Raw genomic sequence first — 24,619 nt, forward strand, 5'->3', positions numbered from 1 at the left:
AGCCATCTAAGACCTAGCAGCTAATCTAAGCTAGCCAGGCATTGTCCTGAGTCCAATCTAAGGGCCAGTGAAGCAGGGGAAAGACTTCACTGGTGCCAGTGGCCCTTGAGTCTGTACACAAATGAGGAAACTCAGCCTCTCCCTGCATCTGTTTTCAGGAGCACCATGAACATCGAAGTGCACAACATCACTTACACCAGCGCCACTGTCTCCTGGGCCATGAACAACCCCTGTCCAGAGAACTACTACCATGTCATGTACCGCCCCAACTGGAACAGCATCTTTGCTGGCTATTTACGCCAGAACTTCCACCGTGAGGAGCGAGTTCCTCACCCCCTCAGCTCCCTCGTCCTCCACCGACTCACACCATCCACCATCTATGTTCTCTGCATCACATGCAAGAACTCTTACCCCTCCGGCAACCACTGCACCACCTTTCACACTCTGGACAAAACCCCTCTGATTTTCGGCGGCTCTAAGCATGAATCTACCACCTCCATATGGATGGTGAGCAGCCTGCTGCTCCTCTGCTTCACTGCTCTCCTGGCCTATGGCTGCCTGCAGTTCTGGTCTTCACGGTGCCACCGGGCTGTGAGGCTGAAGCATCCCAATACTAGCTCTGAAGAAGGGAGCAGCTCACTGGAGAGGCCGCTGGATGATGGACTGAGAGAGGAGTTTCTGGAAGTCCCCATGACCACTGTGCTAATGAGGGGCTCCAGCTTCATGAGGGAGAGCCCATACAGCTCCCCCCACAGCTTTTTTTCCTATAAAACCAGTGATGATAAAAGGGCCATCTTGCCACAGCATGGCCTTCAATGAGAGCAAAATAAAGGGAGATCCTGCTTGGAGAGCCCTGCTTGGTTCACACTGCTCTTTCCCAGCTCTTCCCAACAGGATTCTGTGATTCTGTGATTGTCTGTGTGTCCATGGGGACTTTTTGTCCCAGGGTAGAATACAAGGCAGGATATTGATTGCAAGGAGAAGGATTTTTGTCAAAAAATGACAAAATGACAAAAACATTCTCATTTGCTGAGGCTTTGTAAAAAGAAACCAAGTCAGGTCTCTGGGAAGGGCCAGGCTCAGCTGACTGCAGTGTCATTACCTAATCTGTATCAGTGCTGTAGATTCACTTCAGAGTCATCAATCAACGTGCACAACAAATAAACTCCACTCAAGTAGATTCACACTTGAGTGATCCTCCACTAGCACCACACCCCAAGCCCTCATAACACCTGTATAAACAGTCACTGCAGCCTGACACAAGAGGTATTGTCAGTATCAAGTAGGCTCTTTTGCACACACAAGTATTTTAGTAATTCCCATTGTGAACTACAAATGGGATTCCTGAAGTGGTACCTTCCTTGGGGAGAAGCATTGCTTTGGAGCTCCAACTTGCTCTCCTCTCCCTGCATTTGGGTGGATGTCTCAGTGTCAACACTAAGCACAGAGCAGTGTCAGCATTTCCTAACACAGGCATATTACAGAGAAGAATATGGGAAAACAGTAGCAAAAGCACACGGAATCTGCTTTTTGCATGGCTTTTTGTTTTCACATGGCAATGTGACCCTGCAAATTTGCACCCACCATTCTGTTAATGAAGTAGTTCTTGCATTTCTCTCTTCCTAAATAAATACTTCCAACATCCACTCCTTCTGGCTGCTGTGGCTCATTTACTGACCTTGGATCCATAGAGGTAATATGGCTGAACATTGGCTGGCTTGTCCCGCTGGGGTTCCTGTGTGAATGGAATTGCTGTCCTCACAAACCTATAGTGGGCACAGGAGACAGGGAGGAAAGTGGTCAGAGCCTGGTGAGTGGTGCTGAGTGCAGATATGGCCTGGGATGAACTGTAGTTGCAGGCTGATTAGCAATTCATCACAGGAACTGGAATGCAAGCTCCTGCTTTTATCTTTTAGTGGAGTAAAACATCAATTTAACCTACCAAAGGTGAGGTTTCTTCTCATGTATGAGCAGCTGCCACAGCTCTGCTGCTCAGTAATCCAGCTCGCCAAACCAAACTAGCTCTGCTGCTTGCAATCACTGTCTTAACTATCACTTGAATATGCTACTAACATTTTCAAGGCCAAGCAGAGCTAGTGGGTTTTAAGTTCACTTTAAGTGCAATTGTTTCATCCCATAGGGAATGCAAACCTCATTGCAATGCATGTGAATTTAATGTGGCTTGTTTGACACTTTGAAAGAAGAGGAGCGTCTCCACTGCCCCCTTGTCTTGCTTTTCCTCCTCACCTGTTGGTGGATCCATTGTAACAGTAGTTGGGTAGAAAGTCAAAGTTGAGCTCCCAGAAGACATGGAGGGTGATGCGCCCATAGGGTGCAGACACGTTGTGGTTGGCCTCCCGGAACATGGCATCAAAGCTGTCCAAAGTCATGTGCTTGCACAGCAACCTGTGAGTCAGGCGATTTATTTCCAAGAGCCACTCCAGCTCCTGCAGTACATAAAGCAGCAGCAAATGCAATGTATTACCAAGATGACAATAGAAACAGCTCGTTTCATTGCCAGGGGAATGATTTTATATCCACGCCCACAGAGAATTTTTCAGGTGAGGATGTAGCAAACGTTAAAGGCATCAGTTTAACCCAGTGGCCAAGGCAAATTGCACTTCCTTCCACTCAGGAGGGTCCTGGTCTGCTATCTCTAAAACCTGCAGGAAGCAAAATGAGTTTGTTCCCCACTAAGCACTGCCTGGCTTTCACATCAGAATCCTCCAAAGGTGGAAACTAGTCATTTTACACTGCTTGACTCTGATGCTCCTGTAACACATCAGACAGCAAGTCCTGTACATGCACAAATGATGCCTCAGCCACCTTCACCCAACAGGGGAATTGAAGCCAGGATTTCCTTCTCCCAGATTACAGAACTCTCTTATGTGAGCTCTGCAAAATCTAACTGCTGACTGTCATCTTACGATTTATGCAGACACTTAATGGTCCAGTAATAATGCAATTAAAGTTGCCTAAGCAGAAATAGTAGAGATTCGGCAGCATAAAGAAAGCAGCTGGCTAGCTGAAACCTGCTGTAGGTGGGACTTGGAGCAGAAGACAGTTAACTGTATCCATAGCACTGTATCATTCTCTCTATTCATACCCACAGTCAGTTAACAATTCTTACCACTATGGATGTCAGGTCCTCGCTCTCAAAGCGGCTAATAGCCTGGTCTAACGATTTGTACATCGCTGCTGAGATACGCTGGGTAATGAGCCTGTTCAGGTCAATTGATCTACCCAGCAACTGGGAAAAGGACAAAAGACATTTGCATGTTATATACAGATGGGGAAAAGGTACTTTAGTTTTTTTGTAACAGACACAAATTAAATCCAAACGTCTGCTTAAATGTGAAAGTGGTGATGCAAATGCCTCAGTTAAGCTTTTCATTACTTAAGGGGGAAGGAGGAAAATGTGGAGCATAAATCCTTTTCCACTCAGGCCCCATTCCCTGAGCGTGGTGTGTCAGACACAGGTTCAACCCTTCTCATTCCAGCACCAACCTCAGTTGAGCCCAGCACTAGGATGGTAGCCACCAACAAAAGGCTAATAGATCAAAAGCTGTAAGTACTGTAGTCTACTGCTTGCACTGTACCTGGACATGCCTCTGCTTGAGCAGTGTTTCGTAGCGGTTGGATGGTGGGTATGGAATAATCACCCCATAATTCTTACATTCAGCCCGGAAACGTTTGTCCAATAAAACACTGAAAAAAAGGAAGCAGTGTCAGGAAAAAAGAAACACACAATATCAGCTTCCCTCTGGATCTTTTCCAGAGTTGTTTTAGTCTTTCTTTTCATCTTGCTCTGAATGCCAAGAAATTTCCACATACTATTAACTACTTAAATCTCGATATCACAGAGCAGTGGTTGTTACCTGGGGAATGCCATAGCATTGTCCATCATTCTTGGCTTTTATGGCTACAACATTCAGCAAGATAAAAGACTGTGCTGAAAGGTATCACCAGTGCCATGTACTGGGGTTGTCCTAAAGCTGTGCTCCCTCCTTGAAGATCTGCTGTGGGAGCATTTGGTTGATGATGGTGACTGCTCTCCTTCCATAAGGCCAAATCTGATCTAGAGACAAAACTCCTTGCAGAGGTACACTAAAGACTTGCTTCACCTCTGGGGACATAAGAGGAGGACTCTCACTAGAGTTCATCCATGTTTTTTAAATTGGGAAGAAGAAAATGTCACAAAGGGCCTAGCTCCCTGCAAGGGAGCAAGTGACTCTGCAGAAGTTCCACAGTCACCTGGGCTGATGTGTGACCTAAGATACTGAGTTACCCTTCTCACTTTTACAAGTTCTTCTGCTTTACTAAGGTGAGGATAAGTGCATGATCCTATTTCCTGTAGATGGGAGGCTTTCACTTATCTGCCTTGTACACAAACAGAAGTCAAGCAAGGATATGTCTTCAATAGGCTCTGTTTGCTTTTCTGCTGCTCTCACAAACTGTACTCAGAAAGCTACTTAGGATGCCAATTATTATTTTTCACTTTTAACCATGTCTCCTTGCCACCATTAATTCATTTCCATATCTACTCTGGTCTGACGTGGACAGCCAGCTCTGCGGCATAGGGATGATCTATTTTGTTGTGTGTACTTGCAGTAGTTATTCCCTGAGGGAAATCTTTTGGTTAACAGCAATTTGGATACAGTGATTATCATCAGTCATCATCAGCAGTAAGGTTCTCCTACCTGCCAGCCATTGCTTTATAATAGGCAAAGATCTGATCTGCCAGCTTATACACAAATTGATCAAAGCATAAATTCACCTGGGGGAGAAAAAACAAGACTTTATGAGGTTGTATCAGCACAGAGCAGCTCCTTCCTACGCATGTAAGATCAATACAGCTCAACACAGAGCTCTAATTTAATATACACATGTATGTCACGCTGTCTAAAAACTGCACTGCGGCTCTCACATACTGAAGTTAACCAGAAAATTGCAGTTACATTTCTCTTTTACAGTTTCTGCATATTCTAACAGGGCCTGGTCCCCCATCCTCAATCATCTCTGATTTCTCATTTTCCTCTGATGTCTCATAACATCAGACAGATTCTTCCATGCTCCCAGTGTTTGACAGCCTTTGGCTTCCATGGTTCCCCATGGGTACAGTGAAGTTGAAGCCCTCAATCAGCGAAGTCTGTAAGACCTCTGTAAATTCCAATCTTTTGAAAACTTCTCAGTCTGATGGGGTATTTTTTTTTGAGATCATAGAATCATAGAATAGTTAGGGTTGGAAAGGACCTTAAGATCATCTAGTTCCAACCCCCCTGCCATGGGCAGGGACACCAAATGCCTATGATGAATCCACTGAACTGCCGAAGTGATGTCAAACAGGGCAATGTGACCCCAGTGAGCTATTTATGTATAGGAAAGATGAAGAGAACTTACTTCAGCTTCAATTTCATCATACAGGAACTGCTTTTTGAACTTGGTCAAGGCATAGTATGCACTATCATTATAGAGATCCAAAGGGTACAGTACATACCTGAGGGCAAGAAGACAGATCATGTCTTAAATTGACTCTGGAGCATATCAGCATAAACTGCACCAGTGTATGCACCCTGTTCATTGCAAAAAGTGGCTTTTCTCTGGATTCACTTCTATCATTTCCACCCCCTCTAGCCCCTCAGATACTCCCTCTTGCTCTTTGTGTCCTTCTGGAAGCAGCTACAACAGATCTGGATTTGAGCTAACTGTGACTTGTTCAATCAAACACTTCTCTTCCACAAAATTCTCTGACAATGTTCATAATATAAAAACAAAGTTTTCCTAATGAGGAGGACATTATGAACATAATACTTGCATAACAGCAATGCCTCTCAATACTTATCACATATATGAATAAAAGAAGTGTTCACGTGCCTTAGACAGGGCCCACATCTCTTTGGTTGCACATGCTGTCTGACTGCTGCATGCAGATGACAGTACCATCAAGTTGTGCCCATATCCAAATATGGTTTATGAGCCAGTACCAGTGTGCATCTGCTAACAAGGTACTCATATAGTACATATCCATGTGACAGCCAGTCAGGAAACATCTGTTTTCCCTCCCACATCACAAAGACGGTTCATCACCAGCCTACCCTTCTGAAAACAAAATCCCAAGCCCCAGCACATGCACAGCCCCAACACAGCCCATCAGCTCTTACTCCATCATGGAGGGTTCTTTGGTTTCCAGAATATGGTCCGTGAGGATCCAGGGCATGGACATTTCAATGGGGAACTGGATGCGGCGGCCCATGGTCAGCTCCAGGAAGAATTCCCGGAACCAGAGCTGGGACAGGTCACAGCACTGCTGCAGCGCTTCTGAAATTCAGAGGAGATCCCCCCCAGTGGGAGGGCACCCACATTATTCCCATGGGGATGGCAGTGAGGGGAGAGCACACAAGGCAGATCCTGCAGCCTTATATTGGACTGGTTTTGGGTATGGAACATTTTCATAGGATATCTCTGTTTCTAAACCCAGAACATGTCCATGTCATCTGAGCACTTTGTAATGAAGAAAGGATCATTCCTTTTGCTCTAGAACTCCAAGGAGAACATTTCGTGGCCCGCACTTACTTTGGAAGATTTCTGTTGTTCCCAGAAGTTTGTCTGGGACAGAAAGAAAACTCCAGTCCTAGAAAATAAACTGCCACCTATCGCTGTTTCACATTACTAACTCATTCCTGTTCACATAATGATTATTGCCTAAACCACGCCTGAATCAGGCAGAAGTTGGATGTTTGAAAAAAAAATCAAGGAAAATCTTCTGTGCATTCAATAAGGAGCAAAGCTGATCTATCTTTGCTTTTCTGAGCATGCAAGAGTTGGATTCAAGCCTCCCTCTGCCATAAACTCACCGCTGATGTTGAGAAGGTGGGTGAAGAAGAAGGACTGCTTGTGGAACTCCTCAATGGCCAAGACTATCGGCCCATCCAAGCTGCTCCTCAGAGTCTTCTTTGAGCCACTCTTGTCTGCTATAAGGGACTCCAGCATGGTCCGCACCATGTAAAGCTGTGGAAGAAACAGTCAACATGTAGTTACCACCCTGCAGTGAGACACCACTACACACAGCTGTACTGCTCTGCAATAAAAATTCATACCTCTTCCATAAGCTACTCTCTTTCAGAGCTAGAAATAATCACACCCCCAAAAAAAGGAGGCTTTGGGAACTGTACAATAAATTAGGCATCAAAGCAACATTTAACACACAACAGTGTGAAGATCTCATGGAACAGACCATGGAAACAGCTGCTGATCCACAGGGTGGGAGAGTCCTGTGAGACCCTTAACTCCTTACACAGGAGATGGATGTTTACATACCTGTGTACTTGAAGGTCCTACTGCTCGTCTTGGGACTTTAATATCAAATCCACCTTTAGGATCCTTCTCACCTCTCAGGCAAGGATCATTTGGAGGCTCTCGACCTCCCTCCCAGTCACAGATCGTCTTCCGAATTGCCTGAAGGACACTGGAATAGGTGGGATAGAGAAAGTAGTGCTTAAGTTTGATTCTGCTTCAAGATGAAAATATTAACTGGTGTGCACTTAGGAAAACTGTCTGAGGTGGGGACATACACTGTTGTCACTGGAGGTATCAGAAGTTACCTTAGAAATAGCTGCTGGCTAAGGTACATGGCTGGGTGTATACCGTGAGGTGTATGCAGGGCCACATGCTTATAGTGTTACACAGAAAAATACATGGGCTTTGTGTTGTACTCAAGAAGGACAGACTGACCTGATCAGAACGTTCTTCTTCTTCCTGACCGCCTGCCTGAGCGGCTCTCGCAGGGTCACCTGGGCAAAGTCCTGCAGGGCTGCATAGATAGTGTTGCGGATGGCTTGGTTAAACACACTCTCCATTCGGCCCATCAGCACTTGCAGACCTTTGATCATGGCAATTACCTGAAGCAAAAATTAAAAATGGATGTATATGCTATTTTTTTCCATTGTAGGAAGAGGCCCAAAAATCCAACATTAAGAGAATTTGTGACTAAATTAATTCAACTTGAGTAACTTAGGTCCAGTAATTAGGTGGCTGGCTTTTTTGACTGCTTAACTGCTTTACAGATCACAACAAGCTGAGGAGAGCATTTACATCACTAGTTTCTTGCAAATGGTCCGTGTCCCTTGGCAGGCTGTTTCCACTCCTGATCTCATCTTTAATAGCACATAATCTCAGGAAGCTGCACATATTCCATATGCGGATGCACTGTCTGGCTTCCATAGACCTGCATCTGCAGCAGTGCACTGTGTTCCTTGTACTAGAGTAGAGACAATTCCCAGGAGGGAGTGAGCCACAAAAATTAAAGCTCTATTCAAACCACCTTGGACTGTCTAAGGGAAGATGAAGGTGTAGGGGCTTCCCACAGCCAGGTTCACTTGTGTTTGCACAGTGTCTGAATGTAGCTCCAGATCTTGCTCCAGATCACACTGCTCTGCAAGACTGCTGTATTGGGTTTGCACGGCAAGGTTTTGGTAGTGAGGGGGACACTAAAGGGGTGGCTTCTGTGACAAGCTGCTAGAAGCTTCCCTATGAGATGGACTTGCCACTGGCCAAGGCCCAGCCCATCAGTGATGGCGGGAGTACCTCTGGGATAATGTATTTTAGAAGGGGAAAACGAAACCTGCACGATTGCACCTGAGAGGAATGAGAATATGTGAGAGAAACTCAGAGATTCCTCTGCAGCCTGTGGTTCTGGGCAAACTAAAGGCCACAGGGATGTCAGAACCCTTAAACTCATGGGGATGAGGAACTGGCTGAGTACTGTGAGATGCCCTTCACTCCTTTTCCCCTGGCCTGAGGAAGAGAGACAGGAAACCAGCACTGGCTGGTTCTTACTCTTCTGTAGTTGGCACCTACCTCCACAAAGGCAAACTTCTCTTCACTGGTGTAGTTATACCGTGTGGCTCTCTCATACTCTTCTGCTGTTCCTGGGCAGTCCTTGTTACAGAATTTATCTGTGGGATGAACCAGCTTCCAAGAGTACTAAAAGACGGAAAAGACACTGTCAACATTGCAACATTACTACAGTTGTTTGACATTCATTTGGGCTTTATTATCACAGTACTGAATACTGGCTTAGTTTATCTGGGAGGTTACTGGTCACACTGGGCTTTTGACATCCATGGACTTGTGCTGAAATGTGGTTTAAATTTTGCAGATTAAGAATTTCCATCATCATCTGAATTGCAGTTTTAGTTGCTCAAGGCCTACACTCATCCCAGTTAGCTTTCACTACTTAACCAACGTGTTCAGGTTAGGACAACAGTCATACTGTCCCCCTCTAACATTGGACACCCCAATACCTGCAAAAAGTGGTCAGGTCCAGGGTGAGATGATCAAGCTATTTCTACATTTGGTACAGAGGGTTTTCAGGGTTGTTAGTTGCCTGATCTTAGCATGTTTGTTAATGGCTTAAAGCTAGGTGGCATGAAAGCAAGCTCACCTTTGCAAGGCTTTGTTACATGCCAAGTTCATGCTCACCTGGGAAGAGGAGGATATTACACACTCAACGCTTCCATGACTGCACTCACCACTTCCATGACGTGGGCACTCCACTTGGATAGCAGCTGCAGGCCCCGTAAAGCGAGATCAAAGAGCTCCCTGTACTCTTCATCTGATTTCTGGCTGTCCAGTCCTGAGCCAGTGACCACCTGGAGAAGATCACATCACATCAGGGCTCAGCAACCTGCTGCAGAGGCTTCACTGAGCCAAACAGCAGCCACAGATTGCTCTTCAAATCCCAGCTAAAACGAATTCCCCATGACCTTAAACAAGCAAGATAAAACTGAGCAGTGCATATACTGTCCCTCAGGAAAAGGGGTATAACTTAGCAAGGCTCTTTTTTCCCAGGCAGTCAATTTCCTACAGAAAAATGACTCTGACCTGTCACCTCAGAGCAAATAACTGACTGTTTTCATTCCACTTTCCTATTCCTTTTTGATAACCTAATACTACTGAAATCCTTGAGAGTCCTTTCCTGATTTAAAGATAAAACAAGCATTTACAAATGCCAAAAAGAAAAGGATTGAGAATGCTAACAATTCATTAAACTAACCCTGGTGAATGAGGATCATATATCTGCAAAAACCAGTCACAGGTTTTGTGCATCAGAGGTGCGGGCATTCAGGAATGACAAAACCTGAGATGCTCTTGTGAACTTCCCTTGAAGACCTGACCAATAGCTCTGTGTAACAGAAAAGACCCATTTGCAAGTCATCGGTGTTCTGCCACCTGGCTCTTCATAAACACTTGGCTGTGAAATCTTTTCTGCTTCTTATTTTAACAAAGCTGCGGCCAAAGATCAGAAGCTGTTGCAGGTCTTCTGGTGCACATGACTTTGGACCTGATGGGGCCTTTCCTAATCTGCTTTTTAATGGCTGGATTGTAGTTTGTTCTATCTGTGTCCTTCTTCCCTCCTTACTGTATGTCATTGGCAAACCATACTCCTGCTACTTTTGTCCTCTCCCAGCCCCATCCATCTAATGAGCCTGATAATGGCAATTCACTGCTGAGCTTACCTCACTGTTGCTGTAGCGAGCGAGCTCTGAGATGAAGCGGATGTGGTCATCTCGTATCTGGACCATCTGCTCACAGATGTTGTACTGGGGGCTGATGCTGCTCTGAGTACATGTCCACCTAGGCAAAAAAACAACAGTTTCAAGGACAGGACATGGGCTCCATTCAGACACCCCCAGGGACAAAGCCTTGTGCGCAACTGCTCTCTTCGACACGCTCAAGACATACCATCTTCAGGGCAAATGTCAGCCTGTGTCATCTCTCCTGCTCCCTGATGTGTGGAGTCTTCAAGACGTGGTCTCACATAGCATGATGGGGATGCTTGCCTCACCTTTCAGCCTGAACATCTCTACTCCATCCACCCTGAAGGCTGCTCTCCAATGCTGGGCTCACCTACCCCATGGCCAGAGATGGCTATTTCCCAGGCCATTGTTAGACAAGCTTTCAGGGAAGGATGAACTGCAAAGACCCAGCATCATTTGCATCCTTTCTGATAAACCTAAGGATAATCATCTCCTTAGAGTTCATCCCTCCAGGTCTGAAGCAGCTGGGTCAAGCTGCCTTCTCCTGCAGGGAAAGAATCTGTAAGAGGCTAGAAAGGGAATAGCCCTCCCACTTTGCTTTTGGTCTGACTCACACTGCCAGCTCAGCGAACAATGTGGAGTATAAATGACAAGCAGAATATTAAATTAATAAGATTTTCATTTGCATTGAGACACATGAACCACGTAACAGTGTAATGAGGTCCTAAAAGAAGGCAGCACTCCCCTTCCAAAGGCATAGTCGTATGAAGAAATGGTGCAAATCAGGTCTATTTAATTAAATATCTAATTTTCCCCCGTTCTGCGTTAGCCACAGACGCAAAACTAGAACGGCTCCACCAAAATGCTTCGTGCAAGCAAACATTTCTCAGTGAGACCTTATGTTTTACTCTGTGATCACAACTTCAGATCTTGCTTTCTCCTCCACAAAATAGTTGTCCATCTTATGATGGATACAGTAATCTTCTCCAATCTAGACTACCAGTACAAAAGGAAGGTGAGAAACCTGCCTCTCATATGGACATAGACATGAAGGCATATTCCTATAGTTAACTGTGAGACACCTGTTGCCAATGGTGGTAGAAGGTCCTGGAACTGCTGGCCCATGTCATCCCTCATGAAATCCATCCTCCCACAGTCCCATTGCTCCACTCTTACCCGTTTCAATGTCCTGTGCTCCCCACCAGACAATCGGCAGGTTAGCAGGAATAGCCAGGGCAGCACCAGCCCTCCCTGTCACACACAACCTAGTCCATAGTGCAGAGACAAAGTGCCATGCAGGAAAAACACCACTTAATTCCACTTTCATGGAGACACGGAGGGAAAGAAAGTGACAAAAAACAATTATTAGTGAGAAATGGGGATTATATGAAACCACCTTGGCAGAGTTAGTTTTGGGAGTCCCATGCAATTTGCTGGGAAAGCAGGTGAGTGAGGAAGAAACATTGGTTAGTAAGATACAGCACACAGACCTGGTAAGACAGATTTCAAGACAAACATTAAAACTGTGCACAGGTAAACAGCCCGCGAGCTACCCTGGTTTTGAGATGAGAAAATGAATGCAGCTGACACACATTCCATTGAAATGTGTTTTCTGAATGATCTGGGATGAAAAGATACAAAGTTTTAGGCAATTTTTCCCTTTTAAATTGAGTTTCCACAAATACTTTTCAAATTCAAACTCCAGGATTTGGGGTTTTTTTTCAATTTCAATTGAAAACCTTTTGCTCAGGAAGCTCCATCACACTGTTGCGTGAACGACTGATGAACGATCGTGAATGATTAATGGCACTTTTCAACCAGCCTTTAGGAGGGCAGGGGGGGCAGTTCCTGGGCAGAAAAGCCAGACCCTCTGGGGTGGAAAGGTTTGAGCAAAGGGGAACAGCGAGATGAGCCTGCAGGTTAGTTCCTGTCCTGCTGAGACAGCTCAGCTCAGCTGCTTCTTGAAGCCACTGAAGAAATACGTCTTCCATGCAATATGGTCCCATAGGTGAAAGACCACTCACTGGTGGAATCCAGGCTGCCACTAGCCATCACAGCCAGACACAGTTCAGATGGGCTTTGCTTACATGTGGTTGCAAACACCATTCCAAGTATATCCAAACCTAACACCAATTCTTCTAGCAATAACTGATGCAAAACTACAAAGTCAAGTGGGGCCACATGCCTGGTACGACACAACATCTGCAAATCCAAGTGGAGCAGCAGACTGCCTGCAAACCCAGGCTGGGAAGCAGTGTTTTACAACACCACACCACTCCTGAGCTCTCCCATACAGACTCCATTTCTGCCCTTCTCCCACAATATTCATTGATTTCCAGTGCATCTGAGTCTATGGTTCAACCCACTGCAAATCTTCATGAAATCTGCCTGAGCTACAGGAGACACCCTGTCTGCTGCAAGGGGATCCACTGCTGTGTTCATGCTCTGGAGGATTTTGTCCCTGGGCTCAAAAATGTGGATTAAAATCTCCCCAGAGCAGGGACACGCTGCTCGCACTCACACACCTCGCAAGCACTCAGCCCTGACCCATGCACCAGCCACCTTTCCTTCCTCCTTCCTTCTGCCTCATTGCTGGCCACCAAGCATCCTCCCAGCCCTTGCCAGCAGGAGCAGAGGTACAGACATGCCCACTGCCCTGCCTGCACATGGGGGTATGGTTACATGGAGCTTCAGAGCTGGCTGGACACGTGCTGAGGGGCTGGTGAGGACATCTGCCCATGCAGGGACAGGGAGGTACACACGTGCACACAGAGCTGGCACACCAAGACTCACACCTCACAGGGACACACACGGGTACCCGTGCACAGACCTCACTCACATCAGACAGTTGCAGCTCCCATGGCTTTCGGGACACACACAGAAGCCAAGAGACATTATGGCAGGCACTCACTTGGATTTGTTCTCCTCATAGTGAGCACTGGTCTTAATGTATCTGGCCAGTTCTATCTGCATATCGCCGAATAAAGGAACCACCTGCAGCTGCTGGAAAAGAAAACAAAAGATGGTTGAAACACAGCAGAGAGAGAGCCCGTGGCTCCAGCGCAACACAAGGGACTGCAAGACGGCATCCTGCATCTCTGGAGCTATGGTAAGAATCAGGCTGTTTAAAGCTAGGTGCAAATCTAGAGCTGGGGTCATTTCACACCTAGGAAGTGACTGAAAATGATCACATGACTTTTTGTGTGAGCAAAATCACCCTTGCGAGTGCTCTGGAGCCCTGGACTCACAGACAACTGGCTGGCTATGGCCAGAATGGTTCAGCGCTGTGACCAGCCTTAGGAAAAGCTCTTTTACAACAAAAAGAGAGAAGCATATTCCTGAGCAGGTCTTATTGCCTCCCACTGTAATCCTCCAAGAGAGCAGAGGGATGAAAAGCCACCACGCTGGTATTCTGTAAACACATTGCATGACTCCCTTCAGAGAGAAGCTGTAGGCTGCTTTGCTGCCTGGACTCCCAGGGATACAGCATCTTTCCCCAGGGAGTCAGATGTGTCTTAAAATTTCTCCACAAAGACACAGGCAATATAACATGGTTTTCCTCAACCTTTACATCTCAGGAGGATACAGATGGAAAATAAATTCCAAGTGCATTCAATATACCCCAAGCTCAAACAGGTCCCAGCCCCACTAAGCTTTCATCTGCAAACAAAACTGAACCAAGAGTTAGTGACTTTTCTTCAATAAAATATAAAGCTCCAGCTTCACCCAGCTGCAAAAGCCTTGCCCCAAAATGCAGGGAAGATGGTGGCAAATTCCCTGTCCTATCATCACGTACTTCTCAGGCTGACTTCCATGGAGGATGTGCAATGCTGTCACCAGGGACTCCCAGTGGCACTTCCATAAAAGGTTTAAATGAAGGGGTAGTTCATTTTCACTACTTAAATTCCTGGTCAATCCACTAGAAATTTAATCAGAAGGCAATAAGCAGATGTAGTAAGAGGAGTATTTGGCCTTTTCTTATTGAGTTCTGATAGTCTGGAGTGGTATTTAACTGCTTAGGTGAGACCACAGCAGATATTGGAGAAGTGTAGGTAGAAAAAAAGCTGGAGAGAAGGAAGTTATTCCATGCAGTGGAAGACATTTTACCTGACTCACTGATGGCCCACAGCACTTTGCTGTGTACCAAGATGACCACACTCTATAGATTACACTGAGGGCTTGATTTAAACTAAGATTCAGTTGAATTTGCAAAGCTGAACCAAGGAAAGTTGGAAGACAATGAGTGATGACACGATAAATCACCTTTGCAGAGCTGCAGTTCTCAGTAGTCTCTGCAGTGCCTGGAGGGAATTCACCCACCTCATCATCACCCTGTCCATGAGGTTATGGCATCTGTCCATAGTTTCCTATGTGGACATTTCAGCCCTGCTCTCACAGATGTCTTCAGGAGATGATGCAAACTGGGGTAAAGAGGTCCCCAGCTTGCTCTGCATGAGGACGCACCAACCTTTAATGAAACCAGCTCTCTGGGCTTGCCCATTCCCTCCCCTTGCACAGACTCAGTGCATCATCTATAAACTGCAACTCAGAGCAATAAGCAGGGAGGCATCCTCTACCCTGTCAGAACCAATCTCTTCTTTCAGGTTCCTGGGTAGAGAGGCAGGTAGAACCCACTCTGCTGAGAGTGGTGGGAAAGAAGTGGTCTGTCCCTCCCCAGAATCACCATCATCTCATTTTCCCTGATGTGGAACAAATCTTAGTAACAAAAACTGATCTTCCCATCTCAGGAGAAAGATTAATACAGTGGAGGGAAAAGGACTCTGGAAGGCTCAAGCTTAGTATGTCTATAAGAAAACTAGTTGCTCCATCTGGGAAGTTATTCTGTGATCCTTCTGCTATAACTGTTATTCTTTGCTGCCAACACCTTTGTCCCTTGCCAGATTCCACCACGCCTCCTACAGCTGACCTGCCCCAGACCTGAAATGCCCCCTAGACCCATCCTGTGTGCCCAAGCAATGGAAAGGAGGCATCATTTACCTCTGTGAATGACACAGGTGGTGCTGTGCAGGGTCCATCTGCCAGTGGTGACCAGTGGCTCAAGGACATCAGATTTTGGGGGGAAGGAACAGGGTTATCCAAAACTTTTCTCATGCTGAATAGCCCCAGGATGCAGCCTGGCCTCCAGCTGTGGGCCAGTCCATGGCTGGACTCAGCGGCACATGTGCATGGGAGGTTGCATAGCTGCTTCCCAGTGCATCCAGTTCTCTTTTCCCAAAACCCAGACAAGACAAAAGAGGTTCATCAAACCACCAGGTGAGCACTTTGAAGAACTCACTGAGCACCTCCATGCCCCAGCCAACACAAGCTTCCCAAGCTTTTTCTGTCCTATAGGGAGCACAGTTTACACATGAAGTAAGGCTGCCAGATCACACACTGACTGGCCAGCTGCATCCTCTGTCCCTTAGCTCAGCAGCTTGCTGAGACAAAGTGCAGTGCAACCATCACCTGCCCAGGCATCAGCAAACCAGCCACGTGGCTGAAAGCATGGCTTTCCTCAAGAGACTGCAAACCTGCCTCAGATATGTGCAAAGAGGTAGAAGCAATGTCTGTCTCACCCTTCCCTTGTCCACAAAACATAGTCTATGCACTATCCCTATCCTTTCCCCTCAGCAGGAAGCAGGTAGAGTCACTGTGGCAGGGCTGCCTAGTGAGGGTGTGCAGCATCCTCAGCTCCCAACAGCTCCCGTGGGAATAGAGCCAGCCCCAGGCACTGCTCACCCATCCACAACCTTGCTGGCACTGAGGGCCAGCATCACTCGTCTCACCCATGCTTCAGCGCTGTGCCCATGCATGTCCACAGCAATCCCAATCCTCGTCCTTTGGCCAAGATAATTTCTTAACCCTTTAGGATTTTGGGATCTGTAATGATTCCTGTGGTTTGTGCAATGGTACAGGTACAGGTCACTAATTCATGGTCTGCATTAAACTCCAGCCTCACCCAGATAGGTCACTGACCTTGAAGAATTTGTCTATTTTGCTAAGGTTGATTCTCTTCTTGGCATCCAACTTGTAAATGTTGCTGACGTTCCCATCCATGAGATACAGGCCAAACCCCATCACCTGCAGAAGACAGGAAGGTTTCATTAGCGTGAAGTCAAAGACAGTTCTCCATCACTTAACATGAGGAAAGACCATTTCAGGCTCTTGTACCACCTGGGACTGTATAAAACATGCACGTATCTGCAAGGATGTACATGGTAGATGGAGGACACATGATGGATTGCTTCTGTTTTCTGTGTAAAAACACACAACATTAACTTTTCTCTCTCCCACATAACAACCCAAAAGCAAACCTTTACTCCTGGAGAAGAACTGAAAACTTCAAATATTCTCTTGGATTGATTTTTTCCCCTTTAATTCAGTACAAATCATTACAGATATTCAAACTATCCATATTATCCTCTAAAGAACCTTAGCTGACTCATGCCATGGTAATGAAGTTCTTAACAGTGACTGCAATCACTGTAGTAACTGACTGACAGTAAGGACAAATATACAAAACATGTACTTAGTCCCAGGCAGGCAGAGCAACCTTGGGAAAGACTGGAGAAACAGAAAGAGATGGAGATAGAGAAGAGCATAGGAAAGGGAGAGAGGAGGAACACTTCTATGTGGGAATAGGGGAGAAGGCCAGAAAGGACAGTAAAGAAATGATGGGAGAAGGTCCAAATTAGAGCAGAAACAGAGGCAGCTCGTGGCACTGCACATCAAAGGTGTCATATCAGGCACTGGGGTGAGACATCTCCAACCCATGGCCACATTCAGTCTGTTCAGCCACAAAGAAGTGAATATGGGAGGACTGAGGTATAGCAGCAGAAGACACAGAGTAACAGAGATCAGAAGGGAAAAAGGAAGAGGACAAAGGCAGCTTTGCTGCTGAATGCAGATGCTCTTTCTATCTCATAACAACTTGTGTGTCCAGAGGATATGGGATGTGTGTAAACCAAAAGGACCAAAAAGTAAAAAGAAAAATAAGAGAAACATTGCCCTGGAGGGAATTTCATTTTACTAAAACAAAAGTGAAACTACACAAGCACCCATCCCCATCCATAAGAATAGCCAAACCTCACCTTTAAGAGCATGTGTTTCTCACTAGGAGTGAGATACATCTTGTTTTCATAGTAATCCACACAGATGTTGACAATATCAGCTAGCAGTTCCTCATAGCCAGGGATGACCTCTAGTTGCTGGTGCAGACACTGAAACATCAACAGGGGCCACATTATCGACATGGACAGAGGAAGAGCAGAAACCAGGGGAGAAACATATTTGAAGGATTAAGAGTGAAATGATAAAAGGTTTCTTCAAACCTTGCTTGTGTGTTTAAATTCAGTTACCAGCAAAAGATTAACCTCATAGTACCACCTATACAGAACAACCTGCCTTCTGCAGGAGAGCTCCCTGCTTCAGACTGATCATGACAGCCAAACAGCAGACAGTAAGATGTAAAGGAAGATGCCTCAGAGCGGACTTTCTGACTCTTTCCTGTCTTTGTGCAGTACCTAATTAGCAGTAGCTATAGAGCCAGTGGACTTGGAGGACCAAGGGGGCTGATCTGCAGTTCCCATGCAGTCGCAGACATGGACTGGATGGATTTCCTGAAGAAACAGTTCTGGCAGAAACTTCCCCTTCAAGAGCTCTTCTTACATCTTTTAGATCATCTTTGTCTTGTCATAAGGACCTTCAAAACCACTGAGGATGAACCATGAGAAGGAGATACTGCCAGAGTTACACAGCTTGACCAGAAGACCATCAGAGTGGCAATGACCCAACAGCTATGGTCAAATTCTGGTCTCAAGTGCTGTCAGCCATGGCACAATCACTGCCTCTCTCTGCTCACAGAAAGGTTAAGTGGTTCAGAGAAAAGGGACCTGCCTGTGTGATGCGGTTGTGGTTTGCCAGGAACATGGAGAGGTTCTGGGACTCCTGGATGGACTGAGGGTCTGCCATCTTCCGCAGGAACTGGGCAGCTCTGGAAGGGAGAAATCCAAGGTCACCAAGGATCACTCACCCAGTGTGAGACTCACCATCCATCTTCCCTGTTTGACCTGCAGCTGCAATGCAGTAGCCTCAGACTCCCCTACAGTACAGCTCTGCTTTCCTTCTTTTACCAAGAGGGAATTGAAACACTGCAGGGCTCAGAGATTTGCCTAAACACACAAAGGAAGCCTACAACAGCACAGAAACCCAACCTCCAGCCATGTCCACCTGCTCTCACTGCTGGGCATACCAGGCACACTGCTGCTTTCCCCCCTCTCACCTCTTGTAGGCAGAATGGTCATTTTTGACGCTGCACTTCATGTTCTTCAGCTCATCCAGGACAGCAAACATGTTAATGAACTTGCCCAGTGTGAGGAGATAAGCCTCAGAGACAAAGTCCTTCCTCCGCTCAGCATGGCACAGGCGCTTCACCTCGCTGCAGAACCGCTCGATAGCCTTGCGCTGGAAGGAAGCAGGACGGGGTCATCACAGCTTTGCCATCCCATAGTCATCGCATCACCATTGGGACCCCCTTCACCCACCCACCACCTCCTTCCTTTAACAAAAGCATTTTTCTGCTGGGGATGGAGGCTCCACCATGAACCAAAGCTGTGTAACAAATCACTGCAGACAAACATCCACAATGCTGGAGGGGAGAAGGTGGCCGGAACCCTCTATTTGTGCCTGCCTTGAGAGTGGCATGGTCTGCAAAATCAGGCTCCAGGTTTTTAGGAGGGGCATAAAGACCTTACAGGATATATGATCTAAAACTGGTGGTGAAACCCAGCTGCAGCCAGCTATAAATACCAGGAGGTGATGGAAAAAGGTCCCCAGAGCCCACAGCAGCTCAGTGCTTGCCACAAGGGCATTGCTCTGTTGGGATCTAAGCAGTATTTTGTCAAGTGCCTCAAGTGTAGCAACTGCTAAATTTAAGCTCTGGTGCTCTCTGGCTGCCCCACAAGGTCAGGCAGCTGTGAGCACATCCCTGTTCCTGCTGGCACAGCAGGAGGGTGTCCAGCTGCATGGCTGCATCCCACCACCCCAGGCACCAGCTGCATCACCAGCCCTCAGCTCTTCTGGGCTTTGCTTCAGAGGGAGGAGCAGAAGCGGGAGCGCTGATGGAGAAACAGTTCTTCATATCTAACAGCCAGCACACAGGGAAAACAGGTGCCTGTGCCACCCATTAGCTCCACATAGTGGAGACTCTGGGCCTCCATGAACTGCAGGGGATGAGGTGTGCTCATTCCCGACTTGTATACAGGATTCTGAGCCTGAGTAAGGGACACACCGATTTTCCTTCAGAGAGGTCTCAGGTACCTGCTGGTGGCTGCAAGGAAGAGACTTAGGGGCCTGGGGACTCTCCAAGCTGGCCTGGCAGGCAAGTGCCTATCTACTTGACCACTTACTTGAAAATACATGAACTTCATCAGTTTGGTGACTTCTGGCTCCAGAACTTCCACTGTCTTCTCATAAATCTCCACTCGGTTTGGCTGCTCATTGCACTTCACCTGCATTGCAAAGACAAACCATCCTTGTCAGCACCAGTTTCTAACACAGCCATGGACTGCAGCAACCACCACCTTCTTGTTTCAGAGTGAATCCTGTCTCTGTCTGAGGACAATGGAGGACCTGAGACAGAGCTTTCTCCTGGAGCAAGTTATCATCCCTCTTATTTCCAACAGTCAGGTGACAGCAGAAGGGGCTATTTCTCAGATGTGAAATTCTCTCTATGCAATATAAACAGCCTCAACCTTGACTCTGAGAAATAAGTCTTCTAAATGCACTTGTCTGGGGTAGAACACATGCAATATGGAGATACGGAGTCTGGACATGTTACACAATGTGGGGATGTTATATTATAATGTTATCTGAGACACTGTGTTGTAAAGATCCATGGGCACACGAAGCACCAAGCTATGGCTCTGCTATAGCTCTGCCAGGATAATTTGCTTCTGTTGCTGACCAACAACTTGGGTGTATATATATGTGGCTACCAGTAATGAAGTGAGTCACATTCACTGGCATCCTAGGAAGCTAAACTGAAGTTACCCAGTTGTCATCCGTCTCATTTCCAAACAGTTACTTGGAGTCACTGCCAAACTTTCAGGGAAAACCCCAACTGCCCAGGGCAACGCATGCTGCTGTCCTTCTCTGGTTTTGTTTCCAGCTGTTGCTGACACAAGACTGTGAAGGAGTTGACAGCTCTGATGCAAATTTAGTATCCCAGCAGCTGATGTACAGAGTACGAGGGGACAACTCAGCCAGGTTTCCATGTGGGAAGATGTGAAAATAGCTTTGCCCTCCCTGTAGTGAGGAATATAATGTCTCTACTCCGGTGTTGCATACTGCAGCCAGGCAATATTAATGGCCATGAGGATGCACCTCACAGCAGGGAGGTGTACAGTTAGGTGCAGGCTGTGATGTGGCACAGGGAGGTACATGACCAAGCAGCCAAGCTCTGGGGCTGGGGACAGGACCCCTGACTGCAGCCATGTGCACCATGGCAAAGTGCAGGGATCACTGCAAGATCAAATCTGGTGACTCTGTAAATGAACCCTATACCACAGTATTGTCTGCTCCTCTGTCACATGTGGCATTGTCTACAGCAACAATGGGGAGAATGGGGTAGGGAGCAGGGACCCCACAAGCTGTGCATACAGAGGCACAGACATCATAGGGGTGATCAGGATGGGAGGACACTAAATCAGGTTATCTGTGGCACTCTGGCCATCAGCTCAGTCACAACCCACCTTCTGTTTCCATAGCCAGAGACACAGCAACAGCACAACATCAAATATAAATGGGAGAGAAGCAAACATCCAAACAGCAGCAGGAATCTCCCCATGGCTGGGTCTCATGAGACCATCAGCAGAGTATAACCCGAGGGGAGCTGAGGTTTGACCTTTCCCGGGGAATCACAAACGCAGCCATTGCCAGCCATGTGGAAATATTTGTCCGTGGCTCCACAGAAGTGCTGCAAACCCTTTTATCTGCAGGGTTAATGGAAGTGCACTGCACCCACCCAAGTGCACCATCAGTTGGTGTTATTGCAGTGATCCTGCACGTGTACACACTGCGGAAGACAAGCTCCGAGCTGGAGTCTGAATCACCATGTGGGCAACCTTAATCATGTCTGTAGGTGTTTGCAGAATGAAGCCACCAAAATTCAGGTTGGAGAGAGAAGGACTAGAAAGCAGTTACAGCAGAACTAGCAGCAGAGATGGAGAATGATCAAAACTGGGAGAGATCAGGATCCTCTGGTGTATCAGTAGCAAATAAGGGCATTTGGGGAAATGCTTCTGGCGTATCAAGGTGCTTCTTCATATGCCTTCACATAAGACCTACAATTATGGGACTCGCATGGGAGCAGAGAGAGCATCCCGGCAGTTTGGGATGCTGAAACCTGCCCCAGCTGCCTATCTGCTCTGTGCAAGTCAGAGAGAGCCTGAGTCTCCTACATATCGAGAGGACCTGCTGTTTTCATCCCCAGCTGCCCGGGCTCCCTTCTCCACACAACACAAGAGTCCCACTCGATACTGGGGCTATTTTTAACCGAAGCTGAAGTTCCTGATACCACACATGGTAATCAGGAGAATGTGATATAGACCAGATCTGACGAGTTTACTCTCAACTTCCAAAACCTAACTGCTTTTTTTCTGAAGTAAACTCCATTGCCCCACACTATGAGAGAGAAAAATATTCAAGCGGTGCATTGGGAAGGAAATAACTACACTGCTGTAATTAAAGCAAAGCCTACCCATTCTCCAGACAGAGAAGTGGATAAAGACACAAGTGACAAAACACAGCATTATCCTCAGCTCTGGATCAGAGCTTTGCTCAGCTGAGTCCTGTTGGCAGCTGCAGGACAAACAAGCTGGTACTGTGGGGATGAAATAACTTCAGATCTGGTTGCTTTGGGGAGCAGGGGAGGGGTTCATGAAACCAGGAAATGCATATAAAGGCAGCTGGGATGTGGTGAGTGTGACTGAGCTGAGAGGTGCTGTTAGGGGGTCAGGGATAGAGCCTCATCTATACATGATATTGCTCTCCAACATCACACGTCTATGCAGAGTTGCTCTGCAACTAGATATCCTTTGCAACAAAGATATCCTTTGCTAGGACAGCAGCACAGATCTGCTCCTTAAATGGTTACCAGCTCCTGAGGTTGGTGGTTGAGACTCTGGTAGGGAGAAGACTATTTGAAGAGTCAGTGGTCTCTCACTGCAGCACCTGTGTTTGCTTCAGTCTTCTCTGCTCTTTTGTTCTCTGTCTCCAGCCCAAACTAACCCACACTAAGGACAAAACCAATGAGATGCTCTGAGAACATTCCTGCCTGAGAAAGGGCTTGAGTACCTGGGGGATGGCTCGTGAGCAGCTCCTCCATGTGTAAAGCATCACCGCATACTCATGGCCTTCTTCCAGCATTTCATTCTGAAAGACAAGAGAGATGTTGCTGGGGCAGGGCACACACCAAAGGCTCAGCATCAGTGGGGAAGCACTCGGGACTCACCATGCTGGAGTGCACCGTTGCCTGCTCGATGTACCTGGCAATGCCGGTCACAAAGGCATTTCTGTCTTCAAAGTTTGTGTCAAAGTTAGCCTGTGGGTGCAATGGAGAGAGGCAAGTTAACGTACAGCTGGTGGTCTGCTCACCTGATATAGTATAACATGGGATGTGTTGGCAAAAAGAACCAATAGGGCTTCTGGGGCATGGGAGCAGCTTATGGGCAATTTGAGGTGCTGCGCTCCTATGTATGAAGTAGATTCATACATGCAGCCTGAGAAGCTTCTGAATCACACATGTTCATTAGAGGAAATCCTGCAGATTCTATGTGTGAAAATGTGGCAATCAAAACTGACAAACCCTTGTAAAATTAAGCCAGACTCAGATGGGGACCAGCTACAGGGAACTGCAGCCACACCAGAGAGCAAACCCACAGACATTGTTCTAAGGATTTTAGCTCGGTAACTCATTAATTTCCATTTGTGTCCTGGCTGCTAGGGAAACACCACATCCTGTCAGCAGGAATGGTAAAGAATAAACACGCAGAAAGGGCAGGGAGTGGGAAGGTTGGAAAACATAAATATGAACGTCAGCAGTCATCCAGGTGCTGTTATCGGAGCTAGCACTGCTCTGGAAAGCAGATGCTTTGGGACAAACAGCTGATTTGGAAGCTGAGCTACTACTTGGGTCAGGCCAGAGGAGCAAGAAAGTGCAGAGCAAGGCAGGGTATGAACAAGCACCTCCTCATCTCTGTGCCAAGTGCCCATTCACATGCTCTGTGCTCAGGTAGCTTCCTCTGTGAGGGCTGGCTGGTGCTGTCTGCTGGAGGGCAGAGTCCCAAGCACACAGAGCTGCTCCTTGCAATGGCACTAACACTGCAGTGACCACACTCACCTTGATAACTGATTTCCTGAGTGGGAAAACCAGGAGCACAGACCCATGGCCACAGGGCTACTCTTAGTGCCTCCAGGACATCCCATAGGACCAATGTGACAACAGCAAAAGCTGAGGCTGCCTATGCATTTCTGGTTAGCAAGGGAGAGAGCTACACACAAACCAAGTGTGATGAGGAAACAGGCTTGGCCAACACCTCGAGATTCAGTTTAAAGGAGGTTTTTAGCCCCAGCTGTGCGCACACACTCACGGCCCTGAAAGGCAGCTGTGCCACAAGGCCTGATCCTGAGCCCCTCACACGACATAAGCCAGCATAGACTAAATATTTATTGAGAGAAGAGATAAGCAAAAAAATATCAAGATTTTCCAGGGAGAGATGAAATTTGAACTTCTCAGAACTGCTTCTGGGTCTGATAACCTATAGAGATACTAATGCTACTGAATGAGCCCGCATCTGACCTCCTGAAAGAGATACTGTAATTTCAGAGCCCTGTGTGCACAGCACTGCAATCACTGTGCGGGTGTATTTATACACTGCCATGGGCAAGTCCACAAATTCCGGAGTAGCAGGATGGAGAAAGTAACCCCACATTATATTTAACCCTGGGTGTGTGCTATAGGGCAGGGTGTGGTAGACAAGCAGCCAAGGCATCCTGCTGTGGATCTGAAAGCAGGAGGTTGA

The 24,619-nt window shown here is 46.9% G+C and overlaps 2 protein-coding genes across 5 annotated transcripts in view; one reads left to right on the forward strand and one right to left on the reverse strand.

The window, feature by feature from the left end:
* The window catches only part of FNDC9 (fibronectin type III domain containing 9), a 32,630-nt gene extending 31,689 nt beyond the window's left edge, over positions 1-941 (forward strand). Inside the window, exon 2 of the mRNA XM_005147307.3 lies at positions 159-941. Coding sequence (XP_005147364.1) covers positions 166-819 — 654 coding nt within the window. The 5' untranslated portion in view covers positions 159-165 and the 3' untranslated portion in view covers positions 820-941. The remainder of the gene's footprint in view (positions 1-158) is intronic.
* CYFIP2 (cytoplasmic FMR1 interacting protein 2) overlaps positions 1-24,619 on the reverse strand; it is a 50,664-nt gene that overhangs the window by 18,595 nt on the left and 7,450 nt on the right. Inside the window, exons 3-23 of one of the 4 annotated variants that reach the window (XM_034067204.1) lie at positions 23,050-23,139; positions 22,893-22,970; positions 19,946-20,047; positions 18,820-19,001; positions 18,435-18,531; positions 17,630-17,758; positions 16,515-16,619; positions 13,450-13,541; positions 10,518-10,635; positions 9,531-9,650; positions 8,857-8,982; positions 7,732-7,898; positions 7,318-7,465; positions 6,855-7,008; positions 6,162-6,318; positions 5,401-5,497; positions 4,701-4,777; positions 3,600-3,708; positions 3,131-3,250; positions 2,248-2,447; positions 1,679-1,766 (exon numbers count right to left, since the gene is read on the reverse strand). In XM_034067204.1, the coding sequence (XP_033923095.1) occupies positions 1,679-1,766; positions 2,248-2,447; positions 3,131-3,250; positions 3,600-3,708; positions 4,701-4,777; positions 5,401-5,497; positions 6,162-6,318; positions 6,855-7,008; positions 7,318-7,465; positions 7,732-7,898; positions 8,857-8,982; positions 9,531-9,650; positions 10,518-10,635; positions 13,450-13,541; positions 16,515-16,619; positions 17,630-17,758; positions 18,435-18,531; positions 18,820-19,001; positions 19,946-20,047; positions 22,893-22,970; positions 23,050-23,139 (2,556 nt within the window). The remainder of the gene's footprint in view (positions 1-1,678; positions 1,767-2,247; positions 2,448-3,130; positions 3,251-3,599; positions 3,709-4,700; positions 4,778-5,400; positions 5,498-6,161; positions 6,319-6,854; positions 7,009-7,317; positions 7,466-7,731; positions 7,899-8,856; positions 8,983-9,530; positions 9,651-10,517; positions 10,636-13,449; positions 13,542-16,514; positions 16,620-17,629; positions 17,759-18,434; positions 18,532-18,819; positions 19,002-19,945; positions 20,048-22,892; positions 22,971-23,049; positions 23,140-24,619) is intronic. The other 3 variants (XM_031047463.2, XM_013128581.3, XM_031047464.2) reach the window with 3 other exon arrangements.

Source organism: Melopsittacus undulatus, chromosome 10, assembly GCF_012275295.1.
Source record: "Melopsittacus undulatus isolate bMelUnd1 chromosome 10, bMelUnd1.mat.Z, whole genome shotgun sequence".
NCBI lineage: Eukaryota > Metazoa > Chordata > Aves > Psittaciformes > Psittaculidae > Melopsittacus > Melopsittacus undulatus.